Below are 18,257 nucleotides of genomic sequence, written 5' to 3' on the forward strand. Positions count from 1 at the left end.
TATGCAACCAATTTGTGTAAACAGGTCCGGATTTATCTATTGCCCCTAAAGCTCAATAATTCATTAGGGAAATAGTGATTTCAAGACTGTCTCGCTTACTCTTACAAGCAAGCCTTAGTTTCCACTTATAACTTGGCCATTTTTTAATAGATTTTTATGAAATTTAATGAACAAAAGGATATTGATAAACACAATTAGCATACCAAATTTAAGAAAGATATGTATGTTTAGTATTTCGTCTTGATCTACATCAAGTAGAAAAGACATTCTTTTGGATAAAGCATAAAAACGGATGGAACAAATGAATATACATATATATATATAGAGCCTTGATAATCAAAAACAATTGGTTTCAATCAATGGGTCTCAACTTCCTCCCTTCTCTCTCCATGAGACTTGTCTTGGATCAGTTCATACTCAAGTGTATATTATGATCCTTAATAGGGTGATTAATATAATCCAATTACCCCATGTAATGGAAATAATTGTTAGAACTCAAAATCTTTCATTTCTATTTGTGTGTGTGTGTTATTTTTCGGCTTTGTTCGAATTCGAATTGAATGCGCAGGCGTGTAATTATCTCAATGTTGCCATGGTGCAGCAACAACTACAATATTTGAAGTCTTTGAGACAACCCACCGTAACCCCGCCAACTACCCCCTCCCAGCTGGTGTGAGTGGGGTTTTCGGTTTGGATTGGTTTGCTTGTAGCTAATTAACATTTTTCAACTTGGCAATTGAAGAAAATAACAAACCAAAACTTAACAAAGAGCAAAATAAAGTATTAAAGCTGTTGCAGTCTCTGTCCTTGAAGACAACAGAAACTAAACAAATTAGAGACAACAACAATAACAGCAACAACAACAAAGTCTTGGGTAAACTTTTGTTGAAATACATTTTACAGCTGCGACGTCTTTTTTGAGGGCAACATTTTTGTTGTTCTTTTCGTTTTACAACTTCCTCTGAATTTAGCTGGTTTGCTTTTTACCCTTTTTCGAAAAGGCATTAGAAAAATGTTGCATAGTCCAAGCACTGGAAACATTTATGTCTAACTAAGCTGAAACTTCTTAGTTTTTAGTTTGTTTTGTTGGGATGTGAGTTACCTCAATTTAGTTTCCCACACCAAAACATTTTTTCATTACAAAATTCTTTGTAACGCAAAAGTGTTTTCAAATTTAGTCTTTAGTCTAATTTCCAGTTAACAAAATCAGTTTTCCAAACCCAAAAACCTAAAGCGGTTCTTCATGATAGATAAAAGATCTGTGTGAGAAATCTTTTCGAATATGTTGCTGCTGTTGCTGATGTGTTGTTGTTGTACCAATTTGATTTCATTTGAAATTCAAAATGAAATTGTCTGTTGTTGTTGTTGTTGGAGCCTTCCGCCTGGCAGCAGGAAGGGGAAAAGGGTTTTTGTATTTGCTTTTGATATGTGCGCCACGTACGTGCATCTCTTCCAGTTTATTGAAATTCTGCAATTGTTGAAAGAGTGTACAACACAATAATGGGCCAAAAGCATTTTGCCTCCATTTGTGTGAATTCAAAATGAAGTCTACACAAACTGCAGACTGGGAGGAGGAGGTGGTTGGGGTGGGGAAACAATTGAGGTGCTAAAACTGCCAAGAGGCTTGTCAATTTTGCAAAAGGAAATGGAATCCTGGCATCATTATCAAAATTTCTTTACATTCTTTAAGAGATGTCTGGCTTATTAGCATCGATTCGATTACTGCACATGGAGAAGCCAATGATCAAAAGTTCTAGAGAGGGACATATAGAGTAATAAGGAATGTACATATTGACACAGAAAGCTAGCAAATTCCGACAATGAACTGACACAAACGTTGCCATTTGAAGAATTGGGAGAATCATCTCAATCAATCTGGCATTCTTATGAATCAAGTTAAGCTCAAGCTAACTTAGAAAGATATGATTGGGGTCAAACATTTTACCTATTTAGAATTTCTCTGATGAATTCACAAATTATAAACACGTGCCAGACATCGACATCAACTGAAACCTAATGCTCCTGCTCCTTTCTTAACTCTGGAATATCTAATTGTTTCGCTTTTCGCCTCGCTTTCCAGGCAACACCTTGTCTAGGCTCGAATAATGTATAACTTTTCTTTTTCTATGTTTATTTCAATTTTCTTTTTTTTTTTTTTTTTGATGTCGTTGAGTTAATTGCACTTGTTCGAAGACTTTGTCATAGTAGGAAATGAAACAGGAAACACATCAACAGCATTAAGGGGTACGTCGTAGGGGGAGAGGAGAGGAAGGGGCTAGGTGGCAAGGTGGGCGGACGACAACGACAACGACGACGATGACAACCAAGCCAAGTTGCGCCTTCATCAAAGCAATTTATGCATATTTAATAGAAAATTTGCATATTGGGTAAGGTGTTACGATGTTTGTTGCTGTTGTTGTTGTTGTTACCATGCCTTCATTCTACCTTTTTGTCGTTGTTGTTGTTGTCGTTGTTGTTGTTGTCGTTGTTGTCTGCTTCTTTATGATTTTGCATTACGAAATTCACACGCAGTCAAGCAAGCAAAAGCACACAAAAGACGTAGGCTGACATACATATATATAAAGGTATATAGAAACAAAGTCAAGACATCATCATTATCATCTTTGATCATCACTACTCCATACACACACACACACACACAACTCACAGTTTCTTTACTATATATTTTTACTCACACATATTAAAAAAGAAAACGTTAATTATACAAATATGAGATTGAAACTAAATTTTCGTTAACGACTCTTTTCGATCAACTTTTGATCTTAAAAACTTTTCAGCTTACATTCAAATGCATTCGAAAGAGACAGAGCGAGAGAAAGGGAGAGGCATATCGATAACTATTGAGTACCTCACATGAAGTGTAACAACAAAACTTAACCAAAGGCAAACTCATCATCATAAATATATTCAATCAATGAGTATTTTAGGGATTCCTGAAGCGTTGTTTCTATTATTGGCTTCCATTTTTGTCACTAGATTGAATTCCAAAAAGAAAAGAGGCTGAACTCTCTCAACCACACACCGAGGCACACTCGATGACAGCCTATACAGTCAGCGCACATGACTAGTGTTATACAGTTCTACATCATTCATGTTATTCATTACTCAACACTGATCAATTCGCCATAGAAGTAGACAGACAATGCAAATTATTAGAACTGCTTAATTCAATCTCCGACACATATTTAATTATATATTTTGCATCTTTACAGTGTAGAATGGGTTACATTAGCTTAAGTAATTGATTTGCTTAACTAACGCATTAGTTTTAATCAAAATAACTGCCAGCTTCAAATCAACAGCAACCAAATAATAGTTAAACTAATTTAATTCAAGTCAAGTGCCAAGTTGAGAAAGGAAAATAGAAAAAATCTAAAACCTTTTTCATTACTCCACAAAATTTTAAGTAGTTGGTAGTAATTTTAGAGTTTGACTTTAAGTATTTAAGTATTCAAATTGTTGAATCTGAATCTGAATGATTTTTTGTATACTTATTTTTGTCGTTTTCAGTTATTTGCGGTAGGAATTGCCGTGGGAAGTTTCGTTTGGTCTGATGTGGCCCAGGATTGGTGTTGGTCTTATGGGCGTGGCGTTTTGTTTAGTTGCCTTGGAGCTAATGGTGTATTATTATTATTGTTATTATTGTTGGTTAGATAAATTATTTAACAGCTGCTGGAAATGAGTTTATTATGCATATCAACGAACTGAATTGTTCTGCTTGGTCAGTCAGTTGGTTAAAGTATTTGATTTGGATGATGATTCATCGATGGCAAATTTGTCAGAGAAAAAGTCAAAAGTCAGTAAGTTATTGTATAGAAATCATATATGACATACTATATACATATTTTCCGATTCCGTTTGGTATTAAATGTGAAAAAAGAAGGTATCAAAGCCAAGCTTTATAAGAGAGAGAGAAAAGCAGAGAGAGAGAGAGAACCTACAAAAGGAATTTGAAAGGGTTTCTTCTTCTCTTTTTTTTATCCTTATCTTTCTTTCTCTTTCAAAGGGGCGGCGGAGGCGGTGAAAAAGTAATTGCTAATAAATTCATATATTGAAGGCAAGTGGCGTTTCGCTTTCAGCCATTTTCATGTGTGTTTTTAATTTTTATTTGCCAGGCCTTTAGTATATTGACTTGTGTACGGCCTCTGTATCGTGGGCTACCCTCCATCCCATCCCAGTGCCTTACATCACTTAGTCACTCTCATCTCTTTATTCAGCAAGTTTCCTCCCGTTGGCCCTTTCCGCCATTTCTACCATTGATACACAAAGGAACAGCAGCCAATAATCGAATTGTGTATTTTAATTAAATTTTATGACAACAGAAATTGAACTGAGAAAGAAATAATGTGGACAGCAGCAGCAGCAGCAGGCAAAAGAGAAGGAGCAGGAGCAGCAATTGTCGATGGGAAAGGAGTTGGTACAAGTAAAAGGGGACAAAACGACATACGAGTAATTAAATATTGTATTAAGTTATAATGCTCTTTGTTATTTTCACGTTATACGCATTTTAATATACATATAAGTATGTACATACAGTGGAATCTGGGACCAACCGAAGGTCCTTTCATATAAGTTTTTAATCACTCATCGAACTTCAGTCTCTATAACCGGACGGACGTTATAAGCGGTTTCTACTGTATATTTACTTGGGGGTACTTACATTTTCATGCTTGAAAAAGCAAAGCATTTTCAGTTCACGAAAAACACGTTTCGATGAGACCAACGATTGGAACACATTTGGCAGCTTTTTGAGGGCCACACGACGACCATCGCGAGGATCTGTGACAGCCCTGTAAAGAAGAAGAAAATAAATTAGACATTTATCATATAATAAGGATACAATAAGGATCAAGGCACTTAAAATAATACCAGTTGAGAATTACAACCAAATGTAGCATACCCCCAGGCGGACAGTAAGCCTCCTTGAATGCCATGACAGAGAAAACAAATCTACATAATTAAAATTCAATTTGTTCTTCAATGAGTTTAAAATAAAGTCACACAAATGGTCGCCGCTTTAAGAGATGACATTGTTTTGAGAATTTCAAAGTTATTCTATTCAAAATCATAACGTTATCTCTGCATATCCTTGCGCCATGTTAGTCAAGTGCCAGTCGTATTTTCCTGCAGACATTTTGCAGTTGAGAGTTCGAAGACAAAAGGCAAGGCACAAATAGACAGACATTCGGATAGACAAACAGACGAACAAACAAACAAACAAACAAACAGAATAAACATCAGACAAACAAACATCATATCACATCACTTCGATAGGATGAACGGACAAGTTCAGTGAACTAGTAAAAGGAGGCCTAAAATGGAGAGGAGATGTTGCCATAGGAATAGTGGGCATTGTGTGTTGTGTCTCAATTGATAAACTTGGCAAAACAACGACAACATAGCCGAGAAATTAGCAACAACATGAGGGGTAAAAAGGTCAAACAACAGACAGAAATAACGAAACAGCAGCACAGAGAAAGGGAAAGAGATACATAGATAGAGAGAGAGAGAGAGAGAGAGAGAGAGAAAGAGCCACTGATATAGAGAAACGACATTGAGGCGTCGTCGAGAGATTTTATGATGCCATTGGCCATGGCTGCTGAAAACGAGACAAAGCAACAACAACAACAACAACTGGAGAGACATAGAGTGAGAGAGAGAGAGAGAGTGAGTATGAGATTTACCCATTGTCGCTGACTTTGTCGCCGTCTGTGTCTGGCCAAAAAAAAAAAAAAGCAAGCGAAAGAAAAATCTGAAAAATATTTTTGTTATGGCCTCCGAAAATTGCGCAGCATCTTTTCGTTCTCTACTTCAATTTCAACTCCCTTCCCTCTCCAGTGTCTTATCTCACTCTCTGTCTCTCTTTCTGTCTCTTTTATTTTTTTTTTCCCTCGTTTTGGCTGTCGTAAATCTTTTTTTTCTTCTAGGACCTATTTTGTTAGTTGCTGTTAAAAATTATGGCCATACTTCTGCTGCAGATTGAATGAATTGCTTTCGCCTTGAAGTATATGTATATATTATGTGTGTGGCTGTGTGTGTGTGTCCGTGTGTGAGTCATCATTTATGTGAAAGACTGTAGCATACATTACAGGGCAAAGCAGCGCAGCAGAGAAAGAAACGCAAACGATTTGCATGTCTAATGTGTTAATGATAATGAGACGATTATGCTAAAAAGAAGGTTCAACCGAATGTAACGAAAATAACAACAAAAAACGAGACAAAAGAAAAACTGAATAATAAAAATTAAGAGCAAGAACAAGGAGAGAAAGCTAAATAGATTGCAGATGATTGAAATGAAATTATATGAGGCAAAGAAAGTAAATGGTAAAGAACACTTACTTATGTACATATGTATATAGAAATCTAGTTTATCAAGCAAGAGTCAAGTTCATTAAGAGATCTTTGTGTGGTCATCCCAGTACAAGAGAATTTTAAATGAAAAGAGCCTAAATAGCAATCAGTTCAAGGTATTCGTTTTTCTGGGTACTTGATCTATCAATCTTTTCATATATATCAAACATTTCCATTAGACATTTACATTTATGCCACTCACATTTAATCTTTACTCTTGTTTTGAGCACTTTACTACTTTTGACAAAAGCCAAAGTCAATTCTCAGTTTGCTCTTTATCAAATAGGGGCAAAGGCATTAATATTCGTATGGTCATCTATCAAAATCAAATGCATATAACACAATCTGGTGTGTGTGTGTTTTTTTTTGCTCCTTTTCTTTAACTTGTATCAAATTACTCATAGTGATGTGTGTGTGTGTGTGAGTATATTTCTCAGATCTATACGCTTTTCAATTGAAATTGGGTTATAAGAACTGAAGAGAGAAATAATTACGAGTAATTCGAATGATGCCGATCAATGCCATTGACGATGATGATAAGAGGCAAGGATGCTGATGATTATGATGATGATGATGATGATGATGACGATGACGATGATGGATGATGAATGAGACAAAATGCAAGCACGTTTTCATCTGCTTTTTTCTTTCAAACCTCCTTCTACCTCTTGTAGTCTTGGTCATGGTTTTGGTCTCGTCTCGTCTCGTCTTTACGCAGCATGTGTGCGATACGTTTTGTCTGCGATTCCATCTTATTCTTCGTGTGCTGTCTTTTATTTCATCTTGTATTTCATTCCTGCACTTTTTTCTTCGCTTTATTTACCCTCTTCCAATGGCAGCAGTTAATGGAAAATCATTTATCATGTGCGTGTCTCTATGAGCTGGCAGCAGTAGATCTACAAATTGGTAGATAGGTAGGTAGGTAGGTAGGTAGAAGAACTAGCTCGTGTCGGCACTTAAAGAGAATAAAAAGGCAAGATAGACAGAGAGCGGAGGCCGGGGGAAGTTGAAAAAGTGCCATAACTAAATGATAATTGTTTAACTAAACATTACAAAAGTAAATTGAAATTGGGTTTTTCTTTTTCTTTGGGTTGAGTGAATTGATTGATATAATTAATTTTTAATTCGTTATGGTTATGAGGGTAACAGATGGATAAAGGGATGGAAAGATTCGATTTCTCTTATTTTTGCATTGCCTGCTCTTAGGCGCGCTGCCAAATTATGCCAAATTATATACACGAAATTGCTTTTCTGTTGAAATTTTCACTTTTTGCTAAAAAAAAAAAAAATTATCCTTACAATTGACTTGGGGCGATTTCAATATCCAAAGAAGAGACTGAAAGATCTCGACTTGGACTCTCTAACTATTTCATCTTTCTACTGCATCACAAAATGGAATTCCCGTTAAAATGAAAGGCTTCATAGATTTAATACACCCATTCAATTTATAGGGTATAATAATAAACTTTGTAAGTCCAAAAATGGGGGGGGGGTTGGGGGAAAAGTTTTCAATGACTTTGTTCGTTTCATACATTTTGGGGCTTGGACCTTGCCTGTGGGTCAAACACATCTGTCCCTCTTGTGTAATATGTTCATAAATGTTCTCTCTCTTTTTCTTATTACTGACAAATTGGGATAAGGCGGTTCCCAGTCTCAGCCCCTACCCCGGTGTCCCGTTCCCGGTCGACTTTTAACTTCGATTTTAACTCCTTTTTGCGTTCCTTCTTTTTTTATGTTGTTACTTACATAATTTCATTTTTGATTCCTTCTGACACTTTGCACATGCTTTTTATATACATATATAGGTATGTGTATATATTTTATAATTTTTCTTTTTTGAATAACTCATCACCATGCAGCATCATCGGGCATCATCTTCATCATCATCATCATCATTATCAAATTTACCCCAAAAAGAAGAAGGCTGAAGAATCTCTGGTACGCTCTTTCCTCTGCTGGGCCCCGCCCCCTCACCAATGCTCAGCAATCAAGGCCTGGGGCCTTTGACTTCCTGCTGTCGTCTGTCTTCATCCTTCTTCATCCCTGCCCAGCCCTGCCCTGTCCTGCCCCGGCCACGTTCATTGAACTCTTCCATCAACTTCAAAATGGAATTTGTTCAACATTTTTTTTCACTTCAAATCAAATTTTCTGTCTCAAATTGAAGAAAACCAAAAAATATTCATCCGGTTGACAGAGAGAGAGAGAAAGAGAGAGAGGAAATGAATGTGTCTATGAACTAATTGAACAAGAAGTATAATGAATATGCTTTAAATGCTCAATCTCTCGCTCGATTACTAATTGCAGTTTGACTATAATCACAATAATTATTATACATATACATAACTACAATGTTCATACATATACATATATGTTGCTATGCTTGTGGGATCGGTATACATTTCACCATTATCTGTGTAATACGTGATGCCTGTCGAGAGGACATGCTCTTGCTGCTGCTGTTGCTGCTTTGCGTGTAAATTACTAATTTGTATTGTCCAATCCTCATATTCCCCACCGCCGCCCATTGCGCCCCTCATTTGGCTTGTGTCCATTCCCCAACGTGTTACCAAAACTCAGCCTGGATAATGATGAGAAGTTCTGAACCTTTCAAAATGATGACTGTCAGGTTTAGTTGAAGCAAAATCCTTTGCTGCATTGAATATCCCTCTCTCTGTCTCTCTACAATTCCAATTATTGGTGAACTTAGTTTATATACCTATCATAGGATTGGATTACTTTCGATATTGTTGTTTACTGATATTCTTATTCCCATAAATCTATAGAGAATATCGTTTTCCTACATATTTCCTACACTCATTTACTTGAATTAATATCCTTTTGTTTAATTAAGCTTAGAGAAAAATTGCTAAAACTTTTGATTGATTTCGATTGCATTCAATGTAATTTACTACACAGTTTTGACGTCGTCATGTGGGAAAATGTATGTACCTAGTTTTCCCCAGTTGATGATGCTAATTCGCATGTTTTGTAGGCATTTTCAAATTGTTATAATTATGGCACAACCTAAGCACACATGGCTGTGTGTGTGTGTGTGTGTGTGTGTGTGTGTGCAACATTAATTGCGAAATTTCGCTATTGTTAATTGAGAAAATCCTCAGAGGAGATGCAGGAAGGGACTGACTGCAGGGTGAAGCGCAGGGAAAACCAGCCAACAACTCTGCCAAACTAACACAATTAAAGTTAATTGAATTTGATGACAAAATAGATATATGGATATAGCCATATAGCCACACTCTTCATATAAATAAATATTAATATGAAAACTCAATTGAAAACTAACCTAAAAGTATGCCCAACACAGACTCGAAAATAGATAGAAAAAGAGGGGGAGAGAGGGAGAGAGAGAGAGAGCAATCGAGAGGGAGACTAAAGATACATCTAGTTCATCCTTTACATCCTTTTTATTCCCCTCCCCTTCCCTCCCCTCCCATTGCCATCCCGGCCTTCTGCTTCTCATCATAGTCATCGTCATCCTCATCCTCGTCGTCATCGTCGTCTGCCTCAATTTATGCGCGTAATCAATTTTACAAATGGCCTGCAGCCTAACTAAATGGTGGCAGGCTCCCCCCCCACCGTCACCCCGCTCTGGCTTCTTTTCCTGCTCCCGGTCCCTTGGCTCCTTCACCTTCAATCGTCGTGTGTAGTGGGCGTGGCAAAATTTATGCAATTTAGAATTTTCAGCACACCAAATGGGTATGGCCGTAACAAGCATACACACACAACTCGATATATATATGTGTGTGTGTGTCGACTCGATGGCTAAAGTCATTGACTTTTACCGGCTTCTACTACCACACTCCACATGAGTTTCCAACTGCAAAATCAATTAAAATGCACTTTCGTATTGCCGTCCGCCCCAGCCCAGTTGGACGAATTTACGTTAAAATGAATTTCTACAAAAATTTACCAATTTTCGTGTCAAGTCAGCAATTAAGTTTAAAATATAATGCACTCAAAATAACAACAAAGTCATTATCATTCTACTTCAATATCTTCTAAAACAAAAGAAGAACAATTCCAAAAATGGCATTACTTTTCATTCGAAATGAAAGAGAATTGGGACAACAATAAAGGTCTTGGAAAATGGTTTTCAAAAAGGCCAACTTATCGATTAGAATTAGTTATGATTCTTGTGAACTTCTGTTTATATTAGTTTCCAATTCAGCTCAATTTTCAATTAATATTTGGCCCATTTAATTCGTATGTTTAAAGTTTTAAGCATTGTTTGTTTTGTTGATTGATTATTTAATATATATATACACTCTTTGTCATTCGTTGTTTATAACTTCCCACCTCTCTCTCTCTCTCTCTCCCTCTGTTTGTCTTGTTTCGCTGACGCATAGCGCGCCTGGATGTATGCAATACAAAAAACCAACCCAAAAAAAAAAAAAAGAAAAGAAAAGAGAAAGCTTTATGTAATGGAAAATTACCCGGCAAATCAAAACAACAGCAAGCAAGAAAAGGAAAAAAAAAAAAACAAAACAGAATCCACTTTTCTCTGGCCATGCATTTGACACATGAACAAAAAAAAATATATATGTACACAGACAAAAAAAACTTTCATCCTGAAGACATAAATGATGAGCCCGAGAGCCTGATGAGGACCGCGCGTGTATTTTCTCTCCCTCTCTCTCTCTCCGTGTCTCTTTGTATACGATTGTGTGTGTTCGTGTATGTGGAAAAACATTTTTCCCCAAAAATAGCCAGAACGCCTACAACAACAGAAGCAAGTTGCGTTTTCTTTTTTTGTTTCGTTTCCACTTAAGTCATCAGCATTATGGATTTGCTTTGCTGTTCTGCCTTTGATACCCTGCAGTACCACTAAAAGTCGCTGAGATCTACACCATTTCTTTATTAACTGATATGAGGTAACTTGAGGTCGATACTTTAACTCGAGTGTATGTAGGAATCTTTATCCTCTACACTACAACTGTCTTTCTCTCTCTCTCTCTCTTCTCTCATCATTTTGCATGCTCGAGCAATTTTACTTGCTGTGTTTCGCATGCTTAATTTAGCTTGCCAGCAGCAAACAGCAACCAACTTGACCAGCATCTGCTCCTGCAGTCGCCTGCTCCCCCTCCTTTTTTGCCATTTCACTCTTGAGCTGGCTCTTCAAACATTTACAAGGCCAAAAAGGATTTTTTTGTGTTAGTCTCTATGTATGTGTATTTGTTTATGCCCTGCGGGGGCTAACTTGGGTTACTTTTAAATTAATTATGCGCTTAATTGTCTAATTATTGTACTAAAGGTCAGTCAAGGGAAAGACGGTCGAACACAAAGAGAATAAAAAGAAGGAGGGAGAATAGTTAGTTGGTTGGCTCGTGGCTAAAACAAGAATCTTTCAGGGTCTGACTTGAGCTTGAAAATGCTAAAAATCAAAAGGGTAAACAATTTTGCCAAACTTTCCATTTAATTTTCATGGCAGAGTTCTGTGTTTTATTTTCGCCCCAAACACTAGATGCTCTGATATCATCTTATTTGTATTTAAAACTTAATATTTGTAACTGATGTTCTTTTGTTTCCCTTGTTTAATATTAATTACATGATTCTGCATTGCTCATTATATTATAATGAATTGTTGCTACTCTTCACTTTCTTAATTCCATTCACTACATACAAAGGAAACTTTCCATTTATTCTTTCATTACCTGTCTCTTGTGTGTTTCCCCCTTCTTCTCTGTTGGTGTTTATAATGTTCTGTGAGACGTTTAACAAATGACAGTAACCAGCCACAGGCATTCATAACTCACCCACTCTCTCTCTCACACTCGCTGCCCTCTTCTCGCCCCTGTTACTCCTTGAACCAACTCTATCCTAATGCCCCAAAAAACCTTAGCATTTTCTTTTGTCAAGCGTATAATAACGATCAAAATACCAACCAAAAGACAGAGATGAACAGATAGAGAGAAGAAGTAGAGCCGGCGGCGAAGGGTTTTTCCCTTTGTCATTTTTAGGCTATTTATATTTTACACCTGGCTAAGCTTTTCTTGCCTTTTTCTCTCTTCTCCTTTTTGATGTTTTACGGAATCTTCTTTCTTTCACCTCTATCTGTATCCCATTCCAACATCTTTAAGTCATTTATTCTCTCTACTCGCATGGAAAGTTCAAGGTGAGAAATAAAAGTGCAAAAAAAAGAAGGAAGAAAGGAATGGAATGGAAAAAATTATGAAATTTTTCTCGTTGGTCTTTACCATTTATTTTTTTTTTCTGATGCTGCTGCTCATTAAAAAGGCGTAAATATGTATATAGAAAAATGAAAGAATATATTCCTCTAAGGCGTCGTCGTTGACGTTGTCGTTGACGTCGAAGTCGACGTCTCTGTGTGAATTATTTGTTCAGACAAAAGGGCGTTGGCGTTGGACTTGATGGGTGGACTTTTGGGGGTGGTGTTGCTGCTTAGTCAACAATCAACAATGTAATGAAATAACCCAGAGTGTGGAGAAAGTGAGAGGGTAAATATTATAAACGCCATTGGTGCACATTGCAATAAAGAGAAACTGGAGAGAGAGAGCAAAACAAAAAACAAAAACCAAATACCCTCTAAATTTTGTAGTTTCTGAAAAGATGGCAAAAAATTCCTTAAAATTGTCTCTGGAACAATTTCTTCTTAGACTAGAATGAGAGAATTTGCATGGCTAAGTGGTCTCTGATCGGCCTAATATACCCCGCGTACACCAATTTAAGTGTAGTCGACTTTCCAGCGTCGCATGTGTCTGTCTGTGTGTGTGTGTGTCAGGTGTTGGGCCTGTCATAAGCTTGACAACCTGTCATTATTGTTGTTGTTTTTTGTCGCTTCTTTCTTTTTTCCTTTTGTATCTGCCTGCTGCATCTAACCAAGCAACCAAGCTCCACCCATCGCCTCATCCTCTTTTGCGCCACCCATCGCCCATTTTCCCCCCACATATGACTTCATTTGTCTCAACAAGTTGCTCATACGCCACGTTGCTCGCACTAATAAGTTAATAGCTTCTGTTGGCGTTTTACTTTTAGCTTCTCTTCTCTTTTCTCTTCCCCTTTTTTTGAAGTTGTCAGCTTAACGTGCCTGACAAATTGAAAATAAAATGGGATTCAATGCCAAAAAATAAAAAGGATAGAAAAAAAGGGAGGAAAAAAATCTTGCCTAGGCAACCTAAACACATATAATGAGGAGCAAAATGGGGACGGAAGAAGGAAGCGTGGGGGCGTGGCGCAAAACGAATACAATGGCCGACGGCAGCTGACAGCTCAAGGATCTTGTGAGAGAGAAGTGGGTGGGAGTATAAAAGGGGTGGTGGGGTGGCCTTTTGTTACCCTCTTTTCTCTTTCAATAAATTTCAACAATGCCAAAACAGATTTGAATGGAAACAACTTGGCTATGATATAATATAGTCTACATATACATACATACATACATACATATATATGTATTATATGCGCCATAATACGATTTTATAAACTGCCAGTCAGAGTCCTCTTCAACTATACAGTTATGAATATATATATATATATATACCATTGTCACAATGCCCCACTGAACACGCTGAACGCTAAAATGAAGGAGTAAAATTCTGTGGGCAGGTTTCGCCCCCTAGATGGATGGATGCTTGTGGATGGTTCACTGATAAGCCACGTAAAACGCTTAGAAAAAGGATTCACTCTCAACACACACACACACACACACACACAACCATGTGTAGTGTGTGTGTGTGTGTATTTGTAAACGTTTTAATAATTTATTAAATGGCATTTCATATTTATGACACAAGACTTCAGCTGTAAATTGTAAAATGAATCTAATTTATAAAAGGAAAACACGTCCAGCATAGAAGCCAAAAGCCATCTTAAAGTCTTAAAAGAAACTTCAGCAAAAGGCAAAAAATGAAACCAAATAAATCTTCAACAACTTTTACAGGCAGTTGGTATACAAAAAAGGTTTATCCTAAGGATGTTTTTTTTTTCCAAAGATACATTCTAATAATTGGACTTACACGACAATCCATTTGAATGGCTCTCATTCTGTCTCTTTGTCTTTATAACATTAATATACTTTTGGTTAACTTATATCTTTGCCTTATTAACATGCAATTTTATATCTATATAATAATCTGTATGTTTATCGCTCTAATCTCTCAAAGTCATCATTATAATTTTAAGCTGTTTATTATGCCAGCCAAAAGAAAGACACACAGCAAGAGAGGAGGAGGAGGAGGAGGAGGAGAGTGGAGACAGGAAAAACAATTACAGGGATGGACAGAGAGGAAAACCAAATGCTTTGAGATAACTTGGCTGGGCTGGACTGGACTGGGCTGGGCTGGGTTTGGGGGGCTATTTCATAGTTTTCACATTAGAGGACAGAATTTTTATGTGGTCAAAACATGTCCGCAGACAACAACAACAACAACAGCAATAATAATAACAATGATAATCACGTACAGTAATGAGATAAGCTTATTATTCCAGCAAAAAAAAAAGGACTTAAAAGAATGAGGGGGGTGGGTTCGACCTGATCAAGTGTATTTTATCTAATGCTGAAACATCTCGAATTTGCTTATTTTGTTTCTAACGCATTTTCTTGTTTTCTTGTTTATTATCGAAACTAATCATTTTTATTTATAAATTATCGTTTTTCTTCATTCATGCGACTAAACATCCAACTATTTACAGCTAAAATTAGCAAACAGCTGTGAGACGAACCGAGAGAAAGAACATTTTGATAAGAAGTGAACATGAAACTTATGCTGAAAATATATTCAAGGCCAACGACACACATTTACACACACACAGGAACACATTTATACATACATAAAGTAAATGGCCTATTTCATTTTTATTTTTTTGGCTATTTCTTTCGAAGGGTTGGTAGAATGGGTAGTTGGGTGGGTGGTTGGCAGGTTGGTTTAGGTACGTGACTTGCCCTAAGTCACAGGCCCCACACACACACACACACACACACACACACACACACACACACACACACACACACACACACACACACACACACACACACACACAAGCACACTTCAATTTATTTGCCAACTTTTCACGCTTGCAAACAATTTCCCCCCGCGGTAGAAAGCAAATACGTAAAAATAAATGTAATCAAAAACGGAAATGGCAAACGCGTTTCCAGCTGACCTAAACAAGATTTTGACAACCTCCTTTTACACCCACACCACACCCCCTGCCCTTTGAATGCCAACCGATACCCAAAACCGACAACTAGCCTAAAAACCTCGCCCAAGTTGACCTTATTATTAGTTAGGTACACAATAGTTATTTATTTTTATTCTTCTCTTTTCTTCTTCCAACACGCAATTAAGTCTGAAACTAAAAATAAATACTAGGAAACAAAGAAAATGAGTTAAGTATTTGGTTTAGTTATTCACTTTGCATACCCTTTATAGAGAGTTTTGCCAACTAAAGGATAACCATGCAACAGGCAGAGGCGAACACATTTCACATTTTATCACAAAAGACCCTGTTATCCAATCGGAATCCAATTGGATTACAGGGTAACACATTTTCCATTCCTGCTGCTGCTGCTGGCCACCTGCATATGAGTCAATTTTTCATGCCGAAATTCCGTTTAATTGACTTACAGGACTACTGTGCGTATGCTTAATACACAATCGAATGAGGGCAATACCGACAGAGTGAGAGATAGATAGATAGATAGATGTAGGGTGACAGAGACAGAGACAGAGATCAATGGGCACCACAAACACAAATCTCAAATGTCAGCAAGGCAGCTTGAGTGACATTTGTATTGATTAGTAAATGCGATTAATCATCATGGGGGCTGCTGCTGCCGTAGCCGTAGCCGCTGCTGTTGCTGTTGCACGTGTGGCATGTGGCATTATTTTTAATGACATTACGCATACGCCATGCGTGTTTCTCTTTATGACTGTATGTGTGTGTGTGTAATTTATTAGAAATTATATAAAACGACAACCAAAAACACAGCTACAACAATTATGCAACCGAAACATAAAAAAGGCATTTATTATGAGAAACCAAATTCAATTCATGATTTTCGGAAATAAAACTTAATCTGTTTATTCTTTTGTCTATAGAAGACTTCTCGTGTATTCATTCGAAAGAAAGGAGTTTCTCCACTTAAGACCTCAGACATTTTATAATACCCTATGCAAGAGTATCACGAGAACAACCTGGCCTAAATCAAACAAATGTTACCACACAATTTTTAAGCTGGCCATTAAAATTAATGGCACAGGATCTCAGCCACAAAAAAAAAAATTAAGGAGCTGACCCAAATAGAAGTAAGGCACAGAAAAACCGAAACAAAAACTTCAGAGATTAAGAGAGAGAGAGAAATTTGTGGGTTTTTATCATCTTTTTTTTTTTTTGCTGTCTTTCGTTTCATCAGTTTCATTTTCAGGCAATATTGAAAGTAAATGTCCAACAGCTGCTGCATACATATACATATAAATAGTTGCCAACCATCTGCTGCTTAAAGAAGAGCACTGAAATATAGATAGATATAGTAGATATAGTGCATATAACTATAGAGAAGTTTGAATGCCCTTTAGAGTGAAATTTGTTGAATATCAGGTGCGATTCGATGTTGTTCCAAAGAAGTTTCTTGATGATCTAATTTATATATTTATATTAGCCTGATCGCTACTCTACCCCCCTCGTATGCCCAATTGTTATGGAAAGGGTATTACATATTTAGAAAGAGAAAGAAGATGACAAGCAAGTTCAGTTCGACACGTTCATCGTCTTCATCATCATCTCAACATCAGCAGCAGCGGCGGCGGCGGCGGCGGCGACGACGACGACGACGACGGCGGTGACCGTTTGCATGGCTCATCGTTTTATGCTCCGCCGTCTCGTTTCGCCTCGTCTTTCGTGTCTCCTCTTGTCTCGCTGACGTTGTCTAAACAAGTTGTGACCTAATTTTTTGCCAACTGATATTATAATAGGCACTCAGTTGATGGCAGCAGCGGCAGCAGCGTCGTCGGTAGTGGTATGTATGTATGTACATATATTCTCAACAGTTTGAGTTTGACTTGTCCTCCTTTTACTCTCTCCGTCTCTCTGTTGGTGTTTAATCAACAACTACAACAACGTTCATTGCCTGCTGTTGCTAATTAGGCTGTAATTGAGCTGCTCTATGGGCCCCAAAGTTTTTAAGGGCCATATGATGTAATTTTCTGCACAAATTGTAAGTGTGTGTGTGTGTGTGTGTGTGTGTGTGTATATTTTGTACAGGGCCAAGCCAAACCAATTAATTAAGTAAATTACAGGCCAGTGAGCGAAAGAGAGTTAAAAAGAAGCAAAGAAAGAGTAGTAGAAAGCTCTCTCTATCAGTCGACAAAAATCATACATAATCAGTTATGTTATCTATGTGGGCGTGTGTGTGTGTGTGGGTGTTTGTATCAGTGCGAGTGAAAAAGCAAAACAAAAACAACTCAGAGTGTCAAGTTCAATCAGCTGACAGTGAGAGAGTGAGTTTGGAGAGAGAGACAGAGAAACAGTTGTTATTTATAAAATGGATCGACTATTGTCCATCTCTTTTGCACGATTATGTGATAGTTTTTGTATTTGCCTTTGGCTCTTGTCTTGACTTTGCATTTGGCTATCCATTGGCCACATGGGGATGTAGCTCAGATGGTAGAGCGCTCGCTTAGCATGTGAGAGGTACGGGGATCGATGCCCCGCATCTCCAGAAAGGATTCACTTTTTTTTTGTATATATATTTTTTTTCTGAAATCTTAAAAAGGTTTTCCAATACATTAAAGACAAGCAAGGACACTCAAAAAAAAAAACAAAATGAAAATGAAAAATCATATTTCTTAAAGTGGTGGAAAAATGAAGTTTAAGAGAAAGAATTCTCCTATACATTTGAATAGTTGGGGCCA

The 18,257-nt window shown here is 37.2% G+C and overlaps 1 protein-coding gene and 1 non-coding gene across 3 annotated transcripts in view; one reads left to right on the forward strand and one right to left on the reverse strand.

Annotated features, from left to right (window-relative positions):
- nmo (serine/threonine-protein kinase nemo) overlaps positions 1–18,257 on the reverse strand; it is a 70,607-nt gene that overhangs the window by 8,043 nt on the left and 44,307 nt on the right. For both annotated transcript variants that reach the window (XR_011032014.1, XM_068286885.1), the window contains exon 3: positions 4,682–4,811. Coding sequence is in view for 1 of the 2 variants with exons in the window: in XM_068286885.1 (XP_068142986.1) it covers positions 4,682–4,811 (130 nt within the window). In the remaining variant the exon portion in view is untranslated. The remainder of the gene's footprint in view (positions 1–4,681; positions 4,812–18,257) is intronic.
- TRNAA-AGC (transfer RNA alanine (anticodon AGC)) lies at positions 17,992–18,064 on the forward strand. The gene has a single exon. It is a non-coding gene; the product is annotated as a tRNA-Ala (tRNA).

Source organism: Drosophila tropicalis, unplaced genomic scaffold (assembly GCF_018151085.1).
Source record: "Drosophila tropicalis isolate 14030-0801.00 unplaced genomic scaffold, ASM1815108v1 contig_463, whole genome shotgun sequence".
Lineage (NCBI taxonomy): Eukaryota > Metazoa > Arthropoda > Insecta > Diptera > Drosophilidae > Drosophila > Drosophila tropicalis.